This window comes from Mycteria americana, unplaced genomic scaffold, assembly GCF_035582795.1.
Source record: "Mycteria americana isolate JAX WOST 10 ecotype Jacksonville Zoo and Gardens unplaced genomic scaffold, USCA_MyAme_1.0 Scaffold_38, whole genome shotgun sequence".
In the NCBI taxonomy this organism is placed as follows: Eukaryota; Metazoa; Chordata; class Aves; order Ciconiiformes; family Ciconiidae; genus Mycteria; species Mycteria americana.
Window position 1 is genome coordinate 2070202 of NW_027445625.1, and position 15324 is coordinate 2085525.

The 15324-nt window shown below is 50.7% G+C and overlaps 1 protein-coding gene across 1 annotated transcript; it reads right to left on the bottom strand.

The window, feature by feature from the left end:
• Nucleotides 1-3430: 3430 nt before the first annotated feature.
• On the bottom strand, nt 3431-4366 carry LOC142403544 (olfactory receptor 14C36-like). The gene has a single exon (XM_075489797.1). It carries the CDS (start codon nt 4364-4366, stop codon nt 3431-3433), a length of 936 nt encoding a protein of 311 aa, XP_075345912.1.
• Between the last annotated feature and the right edge of the window lie 10958 nt (nt 4367-15324).

Here is a 15324-nt window from a genome sequence, read left to right on the forward strand (position 1 = left end):
TTCTGTGATTCTGTGATTCTGCTGCTCTGTCAGAGACACTGGCAGATGTGAGCCTAAGAGCACATAGCCCAACCATGAGTCAAGGGCTGACCCATCAGCTACTGCAGAAAGAAGTGACCTCACAGCCCTTTCCCAGCCATGTTCCTGCTGCTGGCCTATCAAGTCCAGAGAAAGATGTGACCTCACCACCACCTTCACAGTCTTGTGCCTCCTGCTGGCCAATGAGATCCTGAAGCACATGTGACCTCATCATAGCATTCCCACCATCTCCTCCTTGTGGCCTACGAGCTGGTCAGGAGCATGTAACGTCACACTCCTCTTCCAACACCACGGGGCTGCTCTGGGACCTCACGATCCCTGCCCTGCCTTCAAGGGGCCAAACAGCTTAAGTTAGGGTTAGGAGAGGGGATAAAGATGAGGGGGTTAGAGCATGGGAAGAAGGGCTTTGGGGGTTAGGTGTTAGGGGATAGAGCTCGCCTTTCAGGCTTAGGGATTGGCAAAGGCTTAGAGGGAGGGTTTGGTGTTCTTCTGAGGGTGCCTGGTTCGTGTTTAGGGTATGGGCTGGCTTTGTGGGTTAGGGGGTTTTTCAGGGCTGGGCTGAGGGCTGTGGTGAAGTCTAGCATTTGAATACTAGGGATAAGGGCTAGGGATGAGGATGATCAATAGGGTAAGAGTAAGAGGGGTTCTGGGTTCTGGCTTTGGTTTAGAGGTAAGGCTGAGGTTAGGAATTAGAGTAGTTGATTCCTGTCAGGCTGAAGGGTGCAATGTAGGGGTAGGGTTAGGACTCAAGGTTATTAGTTAGAAATACAGCAAAGGCCTCACAGGAATGTTTTCACATCAGTTTCACAGTGGCACCAAAATTACCTGAACTCATCTTTCCTCTTCAAGATCTTTCATGTCTGTTGGCCAAACTCCTCTTCCCTCCACCAAACCTCCCATCTCCCTTGTCCCAGCAACCCCGTCCTCCCCAGACGCTTTGTCTTGTTTGGGGCAGGCAGGATTGTAATGGCTGTCAAGACCTCCAAGTATCTGTCTCCACACTGCTGGCCAGTCAGAAGTGACCTCACAGCCAGCATCCAAGGGGACACGATATGCTGCTGTGCTGGAGAGGTCCCTGCTCAGCCACCCCAGCAGCACTGAAGGCAGGCCATGCCCTCCACCACCCCTGACGTACCCTGCCTGCATACCAGCTCATGCTGCAGAAGGGCTCCCATAACTCCTGGGACACATTTCCCACATGGGCGCTTCGGCTACCCCAGGGCATCCTGGAGGCAGTGGCCACCTCTGTGTGGATGATTGAATCAAGCCCTCAATGCAGATTTTAGGACAAACTTGAAACCTCTGCAGAAAAGAACTCAATGTAATAGCTGAAAAAGTCCTTGTTTCCAGCATTGGTAAGTTTTTTATGAATTTCAATTTTTGAAAATTATTTCGTATTAACAGCACCAAGGGTGTGTACTAGCAAGCTGATTATGCTCTCTTCTCTAGCTAAAAAGTTTTATGCAGCCACTTATCACAGTGATTTTTTTACCAATATTTCAAACGGAGAAACATTGCTCAGAAGAACTACTGTATTTATATTGGCACACGTTACCTCTCTACTTCTGCCTCTGTCTTTTTTCATAGACTCATAGAATCATTTAGGTTGGAAAAGACCTTTAAGATCATCGAGTCCAACCGTCAACCTAACACTACCAAGACCACCACTACACCATGTCCCTAAGCACCTCATCCAAATGTATTTTAAATACTTCCAGGGATGGTGACTCAACCACTTCCCTGGGCAGCCTGTTCCAGTGCTTGATAATGCTTTCAGCGAAGAAATCTTTCCTAATATCCAATCTAAACCTCCCCTGGAACAACCTGAGGCCAGTTCCTCTCGTCCTGTCACTTGTTACTTGGGAAAAGAGATTGAGACACCCCCATCACTACAACCTCCTCTCAGGTAGTTGTAGGGAGAGGTAAGCTCTCCCCTCAGCCTCCTTTTCTCCAGACTAAACAACCCCAGTTCCCTCAGCCGCTCCTCATCAGACTTGTGCTCTTGAGCTTCGTTGCCCTTCTTTGGACATGTTCTAGCACCTCAATGTCTTTCTTGTCGTGAGGGGCCCAAACCTGAACACAGTATTCGAGGTGCAGCCTCACCAGTGCCAAGTACAGGGGGACGATCGCTGCCCTACTCCTGCTGGCCACGCTATTTCTGATACAAGCCAGGATGCTATTCACCTTCTTGGCCACCTGGGCATGCTGCCGGCACATATTCAGCTGGCTGTCGACCAACACCCCGAGGTCTTATTCTGCCAGGCAGCTTTCCAGCCACTCTCCCCCAAGCCTGGAGCGTTGCATGGGGTTGTTGTGACCCAGGTGCAGGACCCAGCACTGAGCCTTGTTGAACCTCATACAATTGGCTTTGGCCCATCAATCCAGCCTGTCCAGATCCCTCTGTAGAGCCTTCCTACCCTCAAGCAGATCAACACTCCTGCCCAACTTGGTCTCATCTGCAAACTTACTGCTGGTGCACTCAATCCCCTCATCCAGATTATTGGTAATGATATTAAACAGAACTGTCCCCAGTACTGAGCCCTGGGGAACACCGCTTGTGACAGCCCACCACCTGGGTTTAACTCCATTCACAACTCTTTGGGCCCGGCCATTCAGCCAGTTTTTTAGCCAGTGAACAGTACGCCTGTCCAAGCCATGACTAGCCACGATTTATTGGATTTTCAAGGGAACTCAGGGATGCTGGAATATCATCACCCTCATGCCATGGCTTTCTGCATATGTCACTCTCATGTGGCATCCTGTTGCAATGCACAGCTTTTGCAGGCTGTGAGGAGGGCCTGTTCTGTCCCGCTTGCAACCACTGGGATGCCACTGTGCAGAAAATAGGACTATCATCTCAAGTTGCAGGAGACCTTATAGCTTACACAGGCCTAAGGACACAGCAGGAGAGTGTGGAAGTGAGGAGAGACCAGCACGGAGAAGATCACGTCCTGATGCGGTCCATGGCCATGGCTCCAGGGAAGCAGCAGCCCTGACTCCAAGGTGGAAGTGCCCCACCAGGCAGCGGAGGCAGCTCTGAGGGCCACCGGGCTGCTCCTCCCTGCGGCATCTGGACTTCTGGCTCCTTAACCGCTTCTGCATTCTGGTGCTGTGTCCTCAGCTCCAGAAAGGTTTGAAGAGATGGAGCTCAAACATGATTTTCTGCTGGATTCTTTATTTATGCAAGGAGACTGGTTCCTTAGATATATTAGGATAGTTCCTCAAAAAAAACATATTGAATGTCAAGAAGAAGCGGGATGTATAATACTATTTCATTGCAATTAATATTATCACACCTATAAAAAAGGAATGTAAAATAAAAAAAAAGAACACAAGATAGTCCTGACTTTTCCTGAGATACCCTGGGAGTCATATAAAGAGGATGGATACCTTAATGATGTTGAAACAGTATGTGTTCAAACAGTTTCTTCAGGGCATCCTTGAGCTCCTTGTTCCTCATGCTGTAGATGAGGGGGTTCACTGCTGGAGGCACCACCGAATACAGAAATGACACCACCAGATCCAGGGACGGGGAGGAGATGGAGCGGGGCTTCAGGTAGGCAAACATTAAAGTGCTGACAAACAGGGAGAGCACGGCCAGGTGAGGGAGGCACGTGGAAAAGGCTTTGTGCCGTCCTTGCTCAGAGGGGATCCTCAGCACGGCCCTGAAGATCTGCACGTAGGACAGCACAATGAAAACAAAACATCCAAAAGCTAAACAGGCACTAACAACAAGAAGGCAAATTTCCCTGAGGTAGGCGTCTGAGCAGGAGAGCTTGAGGATCTGGGGGACTTCACAATAGAACTGGTCTACAGCATTGCCCTTGCAGAGGGGTATTGAAAATGTGTTGGCAGTGTGCAGCAGAGCATAGGGAAAAACAGTGCCCCAGGCAGCTGCTGCCATTTTGGCACAAGCTCTACTTCCCAGGAGGGTCCCGTAGTGCAGGGGTTTGCAGATGGCAATGTAGCGGTCGTAGGCCATGACTGTGAGAAGATAAAACTCTGCTGAAATGAAAAAGACAAACAGAAAGACCTGTGCAGCAAATCCTGCATAGGAAATGGCCCTGGTGTCCCACAGGCAATTGGCCATGGCTTGGGGGACAGTGGTGGAGATGGAGCCCAGGTCGAGGAGGGAGAGGTTGAGCAGAAAGAAGTACATGGGGGTGTGGAGGCGGTGGTCACAGGCTACGGCGGCAATGATGAGGCTGTTGCCCAGGAGGGCAGCCAGGTAGATGCCCAGGAAGAGCCAGAAGTGCAAGAGCTGCAGCTCCCTCGTGTCTGCAAGCACCAGCAGGAGGAACTCAGTAATGGAGTTGTTGTTGGACATTTTCTTCCTGTGGGCTTGGGGACCTGTCCAAGGAGGAAAAGACAGTGATAAGTTAGGAATGACTTCTCTGTAGAAAAGCCCATGCCGTTTCTCATAGAAATCCCCCTGCCAGAGCTGAATGAGGAATGAGCCAGGCCATTCCCCAACCCTACCAACTGAAGGACATTCTGCCTGAATGTATAAAATACCGCTTAGACATCTAGTTTCCATGAGGAATCCTCTGGAGTAGGACCCCCAGAGTCGGAGTCAGAATAGAAGTTAACCTGCACCCTCACCCCAAGAGCAAGAGTATGACGGACAGGTAGTGAAACAGGGAAGAATACAAGTATGCTCCAGAAAAATGAAGCACGGAGAGAAAGGCAGACGGGCATGCAGAGAAACCTTCTCCTTCTCCTCATCCAGCTGTGCTCTCCACCTCACAGACAGAGACAACGTAGGGCACTCATTTTTAGCCTGTTTGTTGTATAGCAATTGTAGGACACAGGCACTTCTTCTAGACTGGAGGTCCAGCTGCCAAGGAGTTTACTCACGCCCTGCACTCCGTGGCCTTGGGCATGAGGCTGTGCTGGAGAGGAGACCACAGGCTTGCTCCAGGGAAGTTGTCTGAGCTGCAGGGGATGGCAGAGAGGTGTGCTAGTCACCCTTCCCACAGCGTTTCTGGAACAAGCTCCCTGTCCCTCCCTGCCCATGTCTCTGCTGCCTGGAGCTGTCCCTGCCAGGAGCTCTTTCTCTGTCCCCATATCTCCTCCCGGTCAGTGCTCACAGACCCCATCCCACCCGCAGCATGCTCAGCTCTGGCCTGCAGACACCTCCTGCAGCCGGGCACTGCCCCGGGGCATCTCTGTGTGTGCAGGGGCTAAGGAGCAGCTCAGGCAAGTCCTAACAAGAACTGGGGTCTCCGTACCTTCTCCACAGTAGAGAACAAAGTTCCCATCTCCCCCTGCCCACCCAGCCAACCAAGAGGAGAAAAGTCAAAGCACAGACTGCTTCCCTGTCAGGCAAATGCTGCCTTGATGCCCGTCTTCAAAAGGACTCTCTGCAAATGTCCTGGGGGTGGTCTGGAGCTCTGAGCAGCCGTGACCCGCACCCTCTCGACAGTAGAGGGACCCCGCCTTGCTGGGGGTCACTCCTTGTGCACTCAGCTTCTCCCCATAGCGACGTGGGAAGCTCCCCAGGCAGGCTGAGCGCTGACCCTGGCAGGTGGCAGAGTCCCTGCCCTGGCACACAGCCCCTTGGGGTGCAGGGACTCTGCTCTGAAGGACAGCTCTGGACACTCCTGGCTGCACACCCAGCTTCACACTCTGCAGCCATCCCAGGGAGAAACAAGCTGTCATACCCTGGCCCTCTGACCATGTGGCAGGGAATCCCTGCGCTGGAACTCATCCTTCTCCTCCAAACCAACCATGGGATGTGTCAGCTTTAGGAGATCCCTCCAGGACCTCATGTGCCCTGCCCTGTGGCCAGCGACTTACAGTGTGAAGGGCTGTGAAGATCTCTTCCACTCCAGACTGCCTTTAACCTCTCTCTGCCTCTCTCGTCTCCCCTCAGTGCCTGCAGGCAGTGCCCTCAGCCCTGCTGCGCTTTGCGGAGGAGCTGCTCCTGGGCAGAGCGCTCTCTCTGCTTTCTGCGCTCCCATGGTGCCATAAGCTCCCTGCATCCCAGGAGCCCGGCCCAGCTTATCAGCAGAAGACCAGCCCAAGGCTGAAGTAATCACTGATGCTCCCTCCCTCAGCTGGGCAGAGACACTTGATTCCAGCAGTGGAATTTCTTCTATTAGAAAAACAGATGGGCACGAGAATCACCTTTTCTTCTCCCATCATGAGACAGGACACCAGGAACGTGATAGGGAAGGATCTGCTTTCTCCAAGCTAGGGGAATGTTTTCAGTTTAGTGAATTTAGGCATTTCATTCTGCTTTGTAGTCCAAGGGCTAGAAAGACATTCAAAAGTCCTTTGTCCGTGCCATGTCTCTGCTTTGAAGCAAAGCCTTTGCACACACAAGACCTTGGACACGCGGTACCAGGATTCCTTATGGCAAGAAGGAGCTTGCCTGGTGCCACACCTGGGGTGCTTTAGCCCACATGTGCAGCAATGATCTCAGCAAGGGGCACAGACAGGATAAGCGGGACCTGTTGGTGTTGGAGGCAGTGGTGTGACAGTGACGGAATCAATTGGCAAGGCGTGGTGGCAGAGCTCAGTACAGCTGGTCTTCAAGGACAGCATCCTCCAAGCACAGCAATAATCCAGATTGAAACTCAGCCTGAACTGGAAAGGCAATTCAAGGGCACCATAATGAGTCTTTACCACTTCAGGAACAGTTAAAGAAGCAACAAAGATACTGTGTGGCCAGTGCTGAATTTAATAAGAACGGTTGTAGATAGCTCTGAGATACTCCATGTCCTCTTTGCCTCAGTCTTCAGCAGGAAGGGCTCCAGGGCCTTTGTGCCTTGAGGCAGGACTCTGGAGGAGAACAACTAGCAGTAGATGAGAACCAAGTCAGGGGCCACATGAGTGATCCACAGTCCTTACCAGGAGGGGTGGCATCCCAGGGAGCTGAGAGAGCAGGATGATGTCACAGGGAGGCCACTCGACATCATCTTTGAAAGGCCATGGAGACTGGAGGAACAGGCTGATGACTGGGAGCAGCCAGCTATTGCATGCACCTTTCAAAAATGCCCAGGTGATGAGCAGGGGAACTAAAGGTTCTGCCCCCGAGCGTGTGCCCTTGGAGCCCGTTTCTGGGTGTCTGAAAGAGAAGGTGACTGGATTTACCCAGGGTAGATTGTGTATGGCCGTCATCTTTGCTTTCCATGAGGAAAGGACAGGATGGCTAGACGTGGAGAAGCAGTGGTTGTCTTTTACCTGAAAGTCAACAAAGCTTTCCGCATCATCCCCCAACAATATTTTTGTGTTTGAGATAGGATATTATGATCTCCATCGGTGCATAAATAGCTGGTTAAAAAACCAGCTGGATGGTGAGGCTCAGAAGACCATGGTTAATGTGTGGTACTCGGTCTGGAGGTCTCGAGCTAGCAGGGTCCTGCAGGGGTCTGTCCTGCAACCTGCCCTGTTTAACGTGTTCTTAATGACCCAGAGGAGATGAGAGGGTGATTTTTCATAACATTTGTAGAAGACAGCCTATTGAGGAGAGCAGACGTTACAATGGAGGGCAGGGCTGCCATTGCAAGGGACGTAAAGAGGCTGGAGCGATGGACCAACAGGAACCTCGTGATATGCAGCAAGTCCTGACCTTAAGGTGGATGAAGCCCCTGCAGTGATAGATGCCAGGGACTGCCTAGGTGGGTAGCAGCTCTATGGGAAAGGCTGTGGCCGTCCTTGGGTTTCATTAGGCAAAACATGAGCCATCAGCAAAGGAAGTGGCCTGGTTTGGGGTGGGATAGAGTTAATTTTCTTCCTAGTAGCTCCTCTAGTGCTGTATTTTGGATGTTAGTATGACAATAATATTGATAACACGCTGATGTTTTAGTTGGTGCTAGGTAATGTTTACACTGGTCAAGGACTTTTCAGCTTCCCATGCTCTGCCAGGAGCCAAGATTCACATTGATTCACATTGATTCACATTGGCCAAAGGGCTATTCCATACCATATGACATCATGCTCAGGATATGAACTGGGGGGGAGTTGGCTGGGGGGTAGCGATCGCTGCTCGGGGGCTGGCTGGGCATTGGTCGGAGGGTGGTGAGCAGTTGCATCACTTGGGGTTTTTTTCCTGGCTTTTGTTCCTCTTTTGCTCGCTTGTTTTCCTTCTCATTACAATTTATTATTATTATTATTATTTTTAGTGTTCCAATTATTAAACTGTTCTTATCTCAACCCACGAGTTTTCTTACTTTTGCTCTTCGGACTCTCTCCCCATCCCACTGCGGGGGGCGGAGGGTGAGCAAGCGGCTGTGTGGTGCTTAATTGCCGACTGGGGCTAAACCACAACAGAGCCTGTTGTGCGGATTGCTCTGTACAGGGAAAATGCCCCAAAGAAAAGGGGTGGAGAATCACACCGTGGGATCGGGATTCATTCTTCTGGGATTTGCTGACCACTCCAGCCTGCAGGGCCTGTGCTTCCCAGTATTCCTGCTCCTCTGCCTCGTGGTGCTCACAGGGAACAGCCTGATTGCACTCACCACAGCGGTGGACTCAAGCCTCCACAGCCCCATGTGTTTCTTCCTGAGGAATTTGTCCTTCCTGGAGATCTGCTACCCGTCAGTCACTGCCAAAAAAGCTGGTGGGTTTCCTGATGGAAGATGGCAGGATCTCCTTCCTTGGCTGTGCTGCCCAGCTGTATGTCCTGGTTTTGTTGGGCAGGATCAAATGCTTCTCCTGGCTGCCCTGGCCTACGACTGCTACATAGCTAAATGTGACTGTTGCGTTAAAAGAGTTACTGTCAGGTAGGAGTCTGAGGAGTGGCTGGACGGGGAACACTCCCGTTGAGTCAGGAGGTTCAGACAGGACCCCCTTGCTTTCTAAACTCCTTCTCAGAGAGGAGGCTAGGTGCGGCTAAGTCCAGTCTTAGTCTCAGACTTGGTCAACGGTTTGTTTTCGAAGGACTGTATATGCAGCCACTCATCAGTTTTAAGGCGACAGCATGAATTTACAACGTGATAAGTCCGGTCGTGTTTAGGGAACTGAACTTCACGATTACGCATTCACTAATAACGCGCTGCACTCCCAGTCTAGTCGTGTTGCATGAAGTATCACGGCCACACTGAGAGTCTGGTCATGTTCAATAACTACCACGGCTAGTTTAATGAAGAGTGCAGTTTATGAGAGCAACAGACACGCAGCTTCTTTGGGTTACCGGTGATAAATTCACTGTCTGCAAAGCACGTGCAGATACCAAGAGTATGAGTGACACTGCTGGCTATAAATGCGTTAACAGATAATAAAGCAACTCTAGAGAGATTTGTAAGTTTTCTGGGCAGGCACTTGGAATAACCAAGTGTTCGACTCTTACCCAAAGGCGTCCCGATGTGGGGGAAGAGAGGCTCAGGCCGTCGCCTGATCCCAGAGGTTGGAGTGGTACACGATGGTGTCTTCCCTAACATTGTCTTTCTCTTAAGCCATTTTATACTATCTTTCACCTTTTGGGTGGAGCTTGAGTGACTCTAGTCATACATACCTTTGTTTAGGATTGGTGTACAGTTTTCTGGCTTTGCTTTTCAAGGTATAAGCTGGGAAAATTCAGAGCACAAGCTCAGTGAGGGGCGGTCGCACCTTGGAGGCGGGTAGCTTTTGGGATGGAGGTGTGTTTTGGTATTGTAATGATGTTATAATGAGCAAAGTTCACCAAAGGACAGCATTTTGTCAAAAATGTGGCAGGCTGTTGGCCCAGGGTAGTAAATATGCAGCTTATCAGTTCCATGACACCTTTAAGTTCACATATTATTACAGAGCCTGGCCGCGGCGTCTCCACAGCGCTGCACACTCTGAACAGTACCTCTTAGAGTCAGCACACCAAGTTCCCCTGGCGTCACCGACGTCGAAGGTTACAGGCCTAGGGAACTTCCATGGAATGGATCCCTTGCATGTCAGCCGCATTCCACCCGGGAAGCTTCTTCAATGCTGTACCTTACGTAAAGGTGTGAATATAAGTTTAATTTCTAAGTAAGTCACCCCCAGCAATTATCCCACATAATCCACCCCGTGGCTAGAGTCACTCAAGCTTCACGATATTTGGAATGCCTCGGGTGTGTCCCATATGCTCTCGTGGTGAGGATTATCGAGTACGTAGACACCTTGTGGGGATATTTGATGAGCCAGATGCTTCACCATAGTCCAACGTCTAACATCCAGCGCAATGGTTAGAATGAAGGATAACGCAGTGAGCATTAGCAGAATAACAACTGGATGAAGCATCTTACTGAGAATTCCGGTTGCGGTTGGCGACCATCCTAGCAAAGTGTCCCACCAAGAGTGTGCTCCACCCTGCTTCACTTGTTCTAAGACGTTATGTATCTCTTCCGCGTCATGGTGGACGGTGACTGATGTCTTATGTCCGTTATTGCGGACGCGTTCCAGCAGTTGCTTCAGGTCATCGTGTTGTAGGAGTTAATAAGTCTTGATCCAGTGTATAGTCAGCTTGCAGCAGTTGGTGAGCTGTGACAGGAGCTGAACAGTTGAAGTCGCATCCCATAATTTTGGTAAAATTACAAACCCAAATATTCGAGTGATTACTTATAGCTACAGTAAGGTGATCTACAAATACAAAATCACAAAAGGTTCTCATGCAAGCGCATCCTTTCCCAATACATACAAGTCCAGTTGCATTATCCCAAATTACTTTTTGAATTTCAGTGGGCAGGGTGCCTTCCTCACCTTCCCGTCTAATTGTAGCTACTGTAGATTGCATCCACAATTGAGCTTGGACAGAACTAGGAGCTAAAGAAACATTGTTTTGGGTCACAGCAAGTGCATCCACAATCAGCTGGTGGTCTTTCTCCTTTTCCTCTCCCCACTGAGGCAATATATGCGATAAGAGCCATTGGTTAGCTCCCAGAGCTGAAAGAGAAGATTGTAAAGGGTGTTTCAGGGCACTCAAGTCATTGGTTACTGTGGCTAATTTATTAGCAAGTACTTCAGCATCTCTGCTGTTTAAGACTCCCAGTCCCGTTCCTAAGTCACCAGTCCCGTCTCTCTTTGATCGTTTTGGAGAGATGAGAGCCTGTTTATGCAACCATGCTGACCATCCTGAGTAAGATGTACTCAGGAATGGTGAACAGGTAGGTTTAATTGCAGAGATCTCAGTCTGCATGGCTAATTCCACCCGTTTGAGGGAGTATGACAGATTATGAGGGAGTAGGGGGATCTTCTTTACACACTCCAGGACACTGCTGGCCTTGTTTGCCACCAGGTTGCACTGGATCGTGTGGATCGCTGCTGGACCGTGTTTTGCCTTCTGTCCCCCAGCACCAGCAGGGCCTTTTCTGCAGAGCTGCTCTCTGGCTAGGCAGCGCCCAGACCCTGCCTCTGCAGGGTGTTAGTCTATCCCAGGCGCAGGACCTGGCCATTGTCCTTCTTCTCTCATGACGTTCCTCACAAGACAGTCCTTCTCCTGAATGCAATCTGAAGGCACAGGAATCGTCCTCCCAGTTTAATGGCATCAACAAATGTGGTCAGAGTTGCCTCCTCCAGGCCATGGACAGAGGTGTAAAACTGCCCAGGTCCCAGGAGAGTCCCCTGTGCTGTCCCACAATGCCCCACTGTGTCCCAGTGGCCTCCAGGTAGGGTATGACCCCTTCACCACTGCTCTCTCAGCCCCATCATCCAACTGGTGTTTTGCTCAACTGCTTGTCTATCCCTCCAGACTCTAATGGCCTAAGATGGGTACAAGAATATTGAGGGAGACCATGCCAGAAGTCTTGCTGAAGTGGAGGTAAATGCCATCCACTGTTCTCCTGTCGTACACAAATGGAGTTACTTCATCATGAAAGCAATGAGGTTGGCGAGGCATAGTTTACCCTTGCAGTGTCCATGCTGATGCTCTTCTCTTTCTGGTGCCCAGAAATGTCACCCAGGAGCACTCATTCAGTGGCTCACTCCTCATCATATGAACTTGTACAGCCTGTGGTTCCCGGGGTTGCACTTTGGGCCTTTTTCAAAGATGGGTGCAACATTGGTTTGTCCTCACTCACAAGACACCTCTACCAATTCCATGGCCTTTCAAAGGGATAGTCAAAGAAATACCCATCTTGCCCTGTAACTTCATTACCACTATTCTGCCTGTTATGCAGTGTCTTTAGTTTCGCTACTCTTTCATATACTATCACCTGTCCTGATACAGTGAGTATTTCTAAAATCATCTTTTCAGATGCAGACTGTCCAGACAAAGGCCCTTTCCATTTTTCTCCTCCCCTAAACCTTTGTTCCTTCAGATACCTCTCACCTATGCAGCTGCTTTAAGCTTCAGGGAGTTAACAGCTCGCCTGTCTTTCAGTAGTCTAATTGTCTCTTTAGCCAACTCTTGAATTATGTTCATATCTATGTCATCATATCGATCATATCTATCGGGGGGTGTGGCCTGCTCTTCAGGGGCGGGGCCAGCAGGGGCACGGGGTCAAGGCAGCGGAAGCGCAAGTGACGCTTGGCAGGCTGGCAGCTCCCGAGGCCTGACCCCGTCATGATCTCAGCAGTGAGGTAACGTTGCACCTCTGAATGGCAGAGGCCAGCTGGAGGAGCGGTGCTAGAGGAGGCTTGGAAGCAAAGCTGACTTTGTCCTGGAAGGCGAGGCTGCGGTGTGACAATTCAATCCAGCGCTCGGCCGGTGGCTGGTCCCAGGGAAATGGCGCTGGAGCCCCGGTGCTCCTGCCGTGGCCCGGGCAGTGCTGCGGGGTGTGCAGCTGCCCCTCCTGAGCGCCCCGTGGCTGCCCACAGCACTCAGAGCAGCAAGGCCCTGCTGGGACTGGGGAGAGTGCAAGTGTCGCAGGTCCAGGGAGCCCCTGCCACTTGGGCTGGCACCTTTTGGGCCAGGGAGCCGTCCGAGGACGCAGGCAGCACAGCCTGTAGCAAAGGGAGAGAGCCGCCTTGTCGAGGTTTAACCCCAGCCAGCAACTACGCACCACACAGTCGCTCGCTCACTCTCCCCTAGTGGGATGGGGGAGAGAATCAGAAGAGTAAAAGTGAGAAAACTCGTGGGTTGAGCTAAAGACAGCTTAATAAGTAAAGCAAAAGCCATGCACGCAAGCAAAGCAAAGCAAGGAATTCATGCACTACTTCCCATGGGCAGGCAGGTGTTCAGCCATCTCCAGGAAAACAGGCTCCATCACGCGTAATGGTTACTTGGGAAGACAAACGCCATCACTCTGAACATCCCCCCTCTTCCTTCTTCTTCCCCAGCTTTATATACTGAGCATGACGTCATATGGTCTGGAATAGCCCTTTGGTCAGTTTGGATCAGCTGTCTTGGCTGTGCCCCCCCCAACTTCTTGTGCACCTGGCAGAGCATGGGAAGCTGAAAAGTCCTTGACCAGAGCAGCAACAACTACAACATCAGTGTGTTATCAACACTGTTTTCAGCACAAATCCAAACCATAGCCCCATACCAGCCACTATCAAGAAAATTAACTCTATCCCAGCCAAAACCAGCACACGCCTGCAGTTGTCTGCCTGCAGAGTGGCCGCCTTTCACCAGGGAATGAAACCAGGGACAAGGAGCACTAGTTCGGAGTCAGCCTGTGGCTGTATCCTGGGGGGCAGATAAGATTCCTTGGAAATGAACCTGTAAGAGACCAGGTGCTTTGCTACATGAGTCTCACGGACACAGTCCTGTCCCTGGGAAGAGTAGAAAAGAAACCCTCAGCAACCCAAATGTTCATGCAATGCCTGCAGCTATTGGGTGGAGAAGGGACAGACCTTGCCTCTCTGATGGCATCTGATGGCTGATGCCTCTGACTGAAGGCATTAGTCAGTGGCACACAGGCACCAAATCTCCTTCTCTGCGATGCCATCTGGGGTGTCTGTCATGCACCCACCCTGAATGGCAACTGCTTTCCCGTATGTCCTGCGCTGTTCCCGACAGCCCTGGCACCTCATGTGGCTCTATGGCCCTGGATTTGAACATTAAATTGAACATCTGCCCTGAATTCTGTCATGCAGCCTGGGGATGAACATGAACCACCTGCCAAGGTAGTCAGTGGAGATCTAGTAAATGCAGGTGATGGAGGGAGACTGAGCTCTGCCTATGGCACATGACTCCATACTGTCAGATGAATAACGCTATAGGCCGCCCTGAACGGAATGAGTAGGGACATGTTCCGTTGCCCTTAATTTGGGCAACAGCTGTCATTGTCATTGTCATTGTCGTTGTCATTGTCATTGTCATTGTCATTGTCGTTGTCGTTGTCGTTGTCGTTGTCGTTGTCGTTGTCGTTGTCATTGTCATTCAGTTGACCAAAGGAAATGCCCAGCTGCTTCCAAGAGATGCCCCAGGGTGTTGCGCTGTCTCTATGAACTACTCCATTTGAGTTTGCAGGTACCTGCAGATACCTTCAACCACCTCACATGGTTCAGAGCTGTCCTGGTTTCAGCTGAGACAGAGTTAATTTTCTTCGTAGCGGCTGGTATGGGGCTATGTTTTGGATTTGTGCTGAAGACAGTGTTGATAATACAGAGATGTTTTAGTTGCTGCTGTACTAGTCAAGGACTTTTCAGCTTCCCGTGCTCTGCCAGGTGCAGAAGAAGATGGGAGGGGACACAGCCAGGACAGTTGATCCAAACTGACCAAAGGGCTATTCCATACCACATGACATCATGTTCAGTATATAAAGCTGGGGAAGAAGAAGGAAGGGGGGACATTTGGAGTGATGCCGTTTGTCTTCCCAAGTAACCATTACGCGTGATGGAGCCCTGCTTTCCTGGAGATGGCTGAACACCTCCCTGCCCAAGGGAAGTAGTGAATTAATTCCTTACTTTGCTTTGCTTGTGTGCGTGGCTTTTGCTTTACCTATTAAACTGTCTTTATCTCAACCCTCAAGTTTTCTTACTTTTGCTCTTCCGATTCTCTCCCCCATCCCACCGAGGGGGAGTGAGCGAGCGGCTGCGTGGTGCTTAGTTGCCGGCTGGGGCTAAACCACGACAAGAGCCCTCACATGTCACCAGGTGTTTGGCTCTGAACAGCTCACTCCTGCCTTCCATCTCAATTAAGTAGCATGGGGGCTGAGACAAGGAGCTCCCATGCAGGTGGCTATTCTGTGCACATCTGAACTGAGGCAAGAGGAATCCCACCTCCTGTGGGTTTGTGGCAGGCATGAGAGGGAGTTGAGTCACCTTCCAGCCCAAATAGAAACCCAGGGTAAGATGCCTTGACTGACCCAGCTGCATCCTTTCCTTGAGCAGTGGGGGTAAAGAATTCCTCCCTGTCAGTGTTGGGGTGTCCTCCCTAATGATGGACAAGAAAAGGTGATTATAGGAGCTACCTCTGTCCCTGAGAAGTGAAATGACCCTGCTAGA

Coding starts and splice junctions, on each gene's coding strand:
- LOC142403544 (XM_075489797.1), bottom strand. CDS start 4,366: ATGTCCAACAACAACTCCATTACTGAGTTCCTCCTGCTGGTGCTTGCA.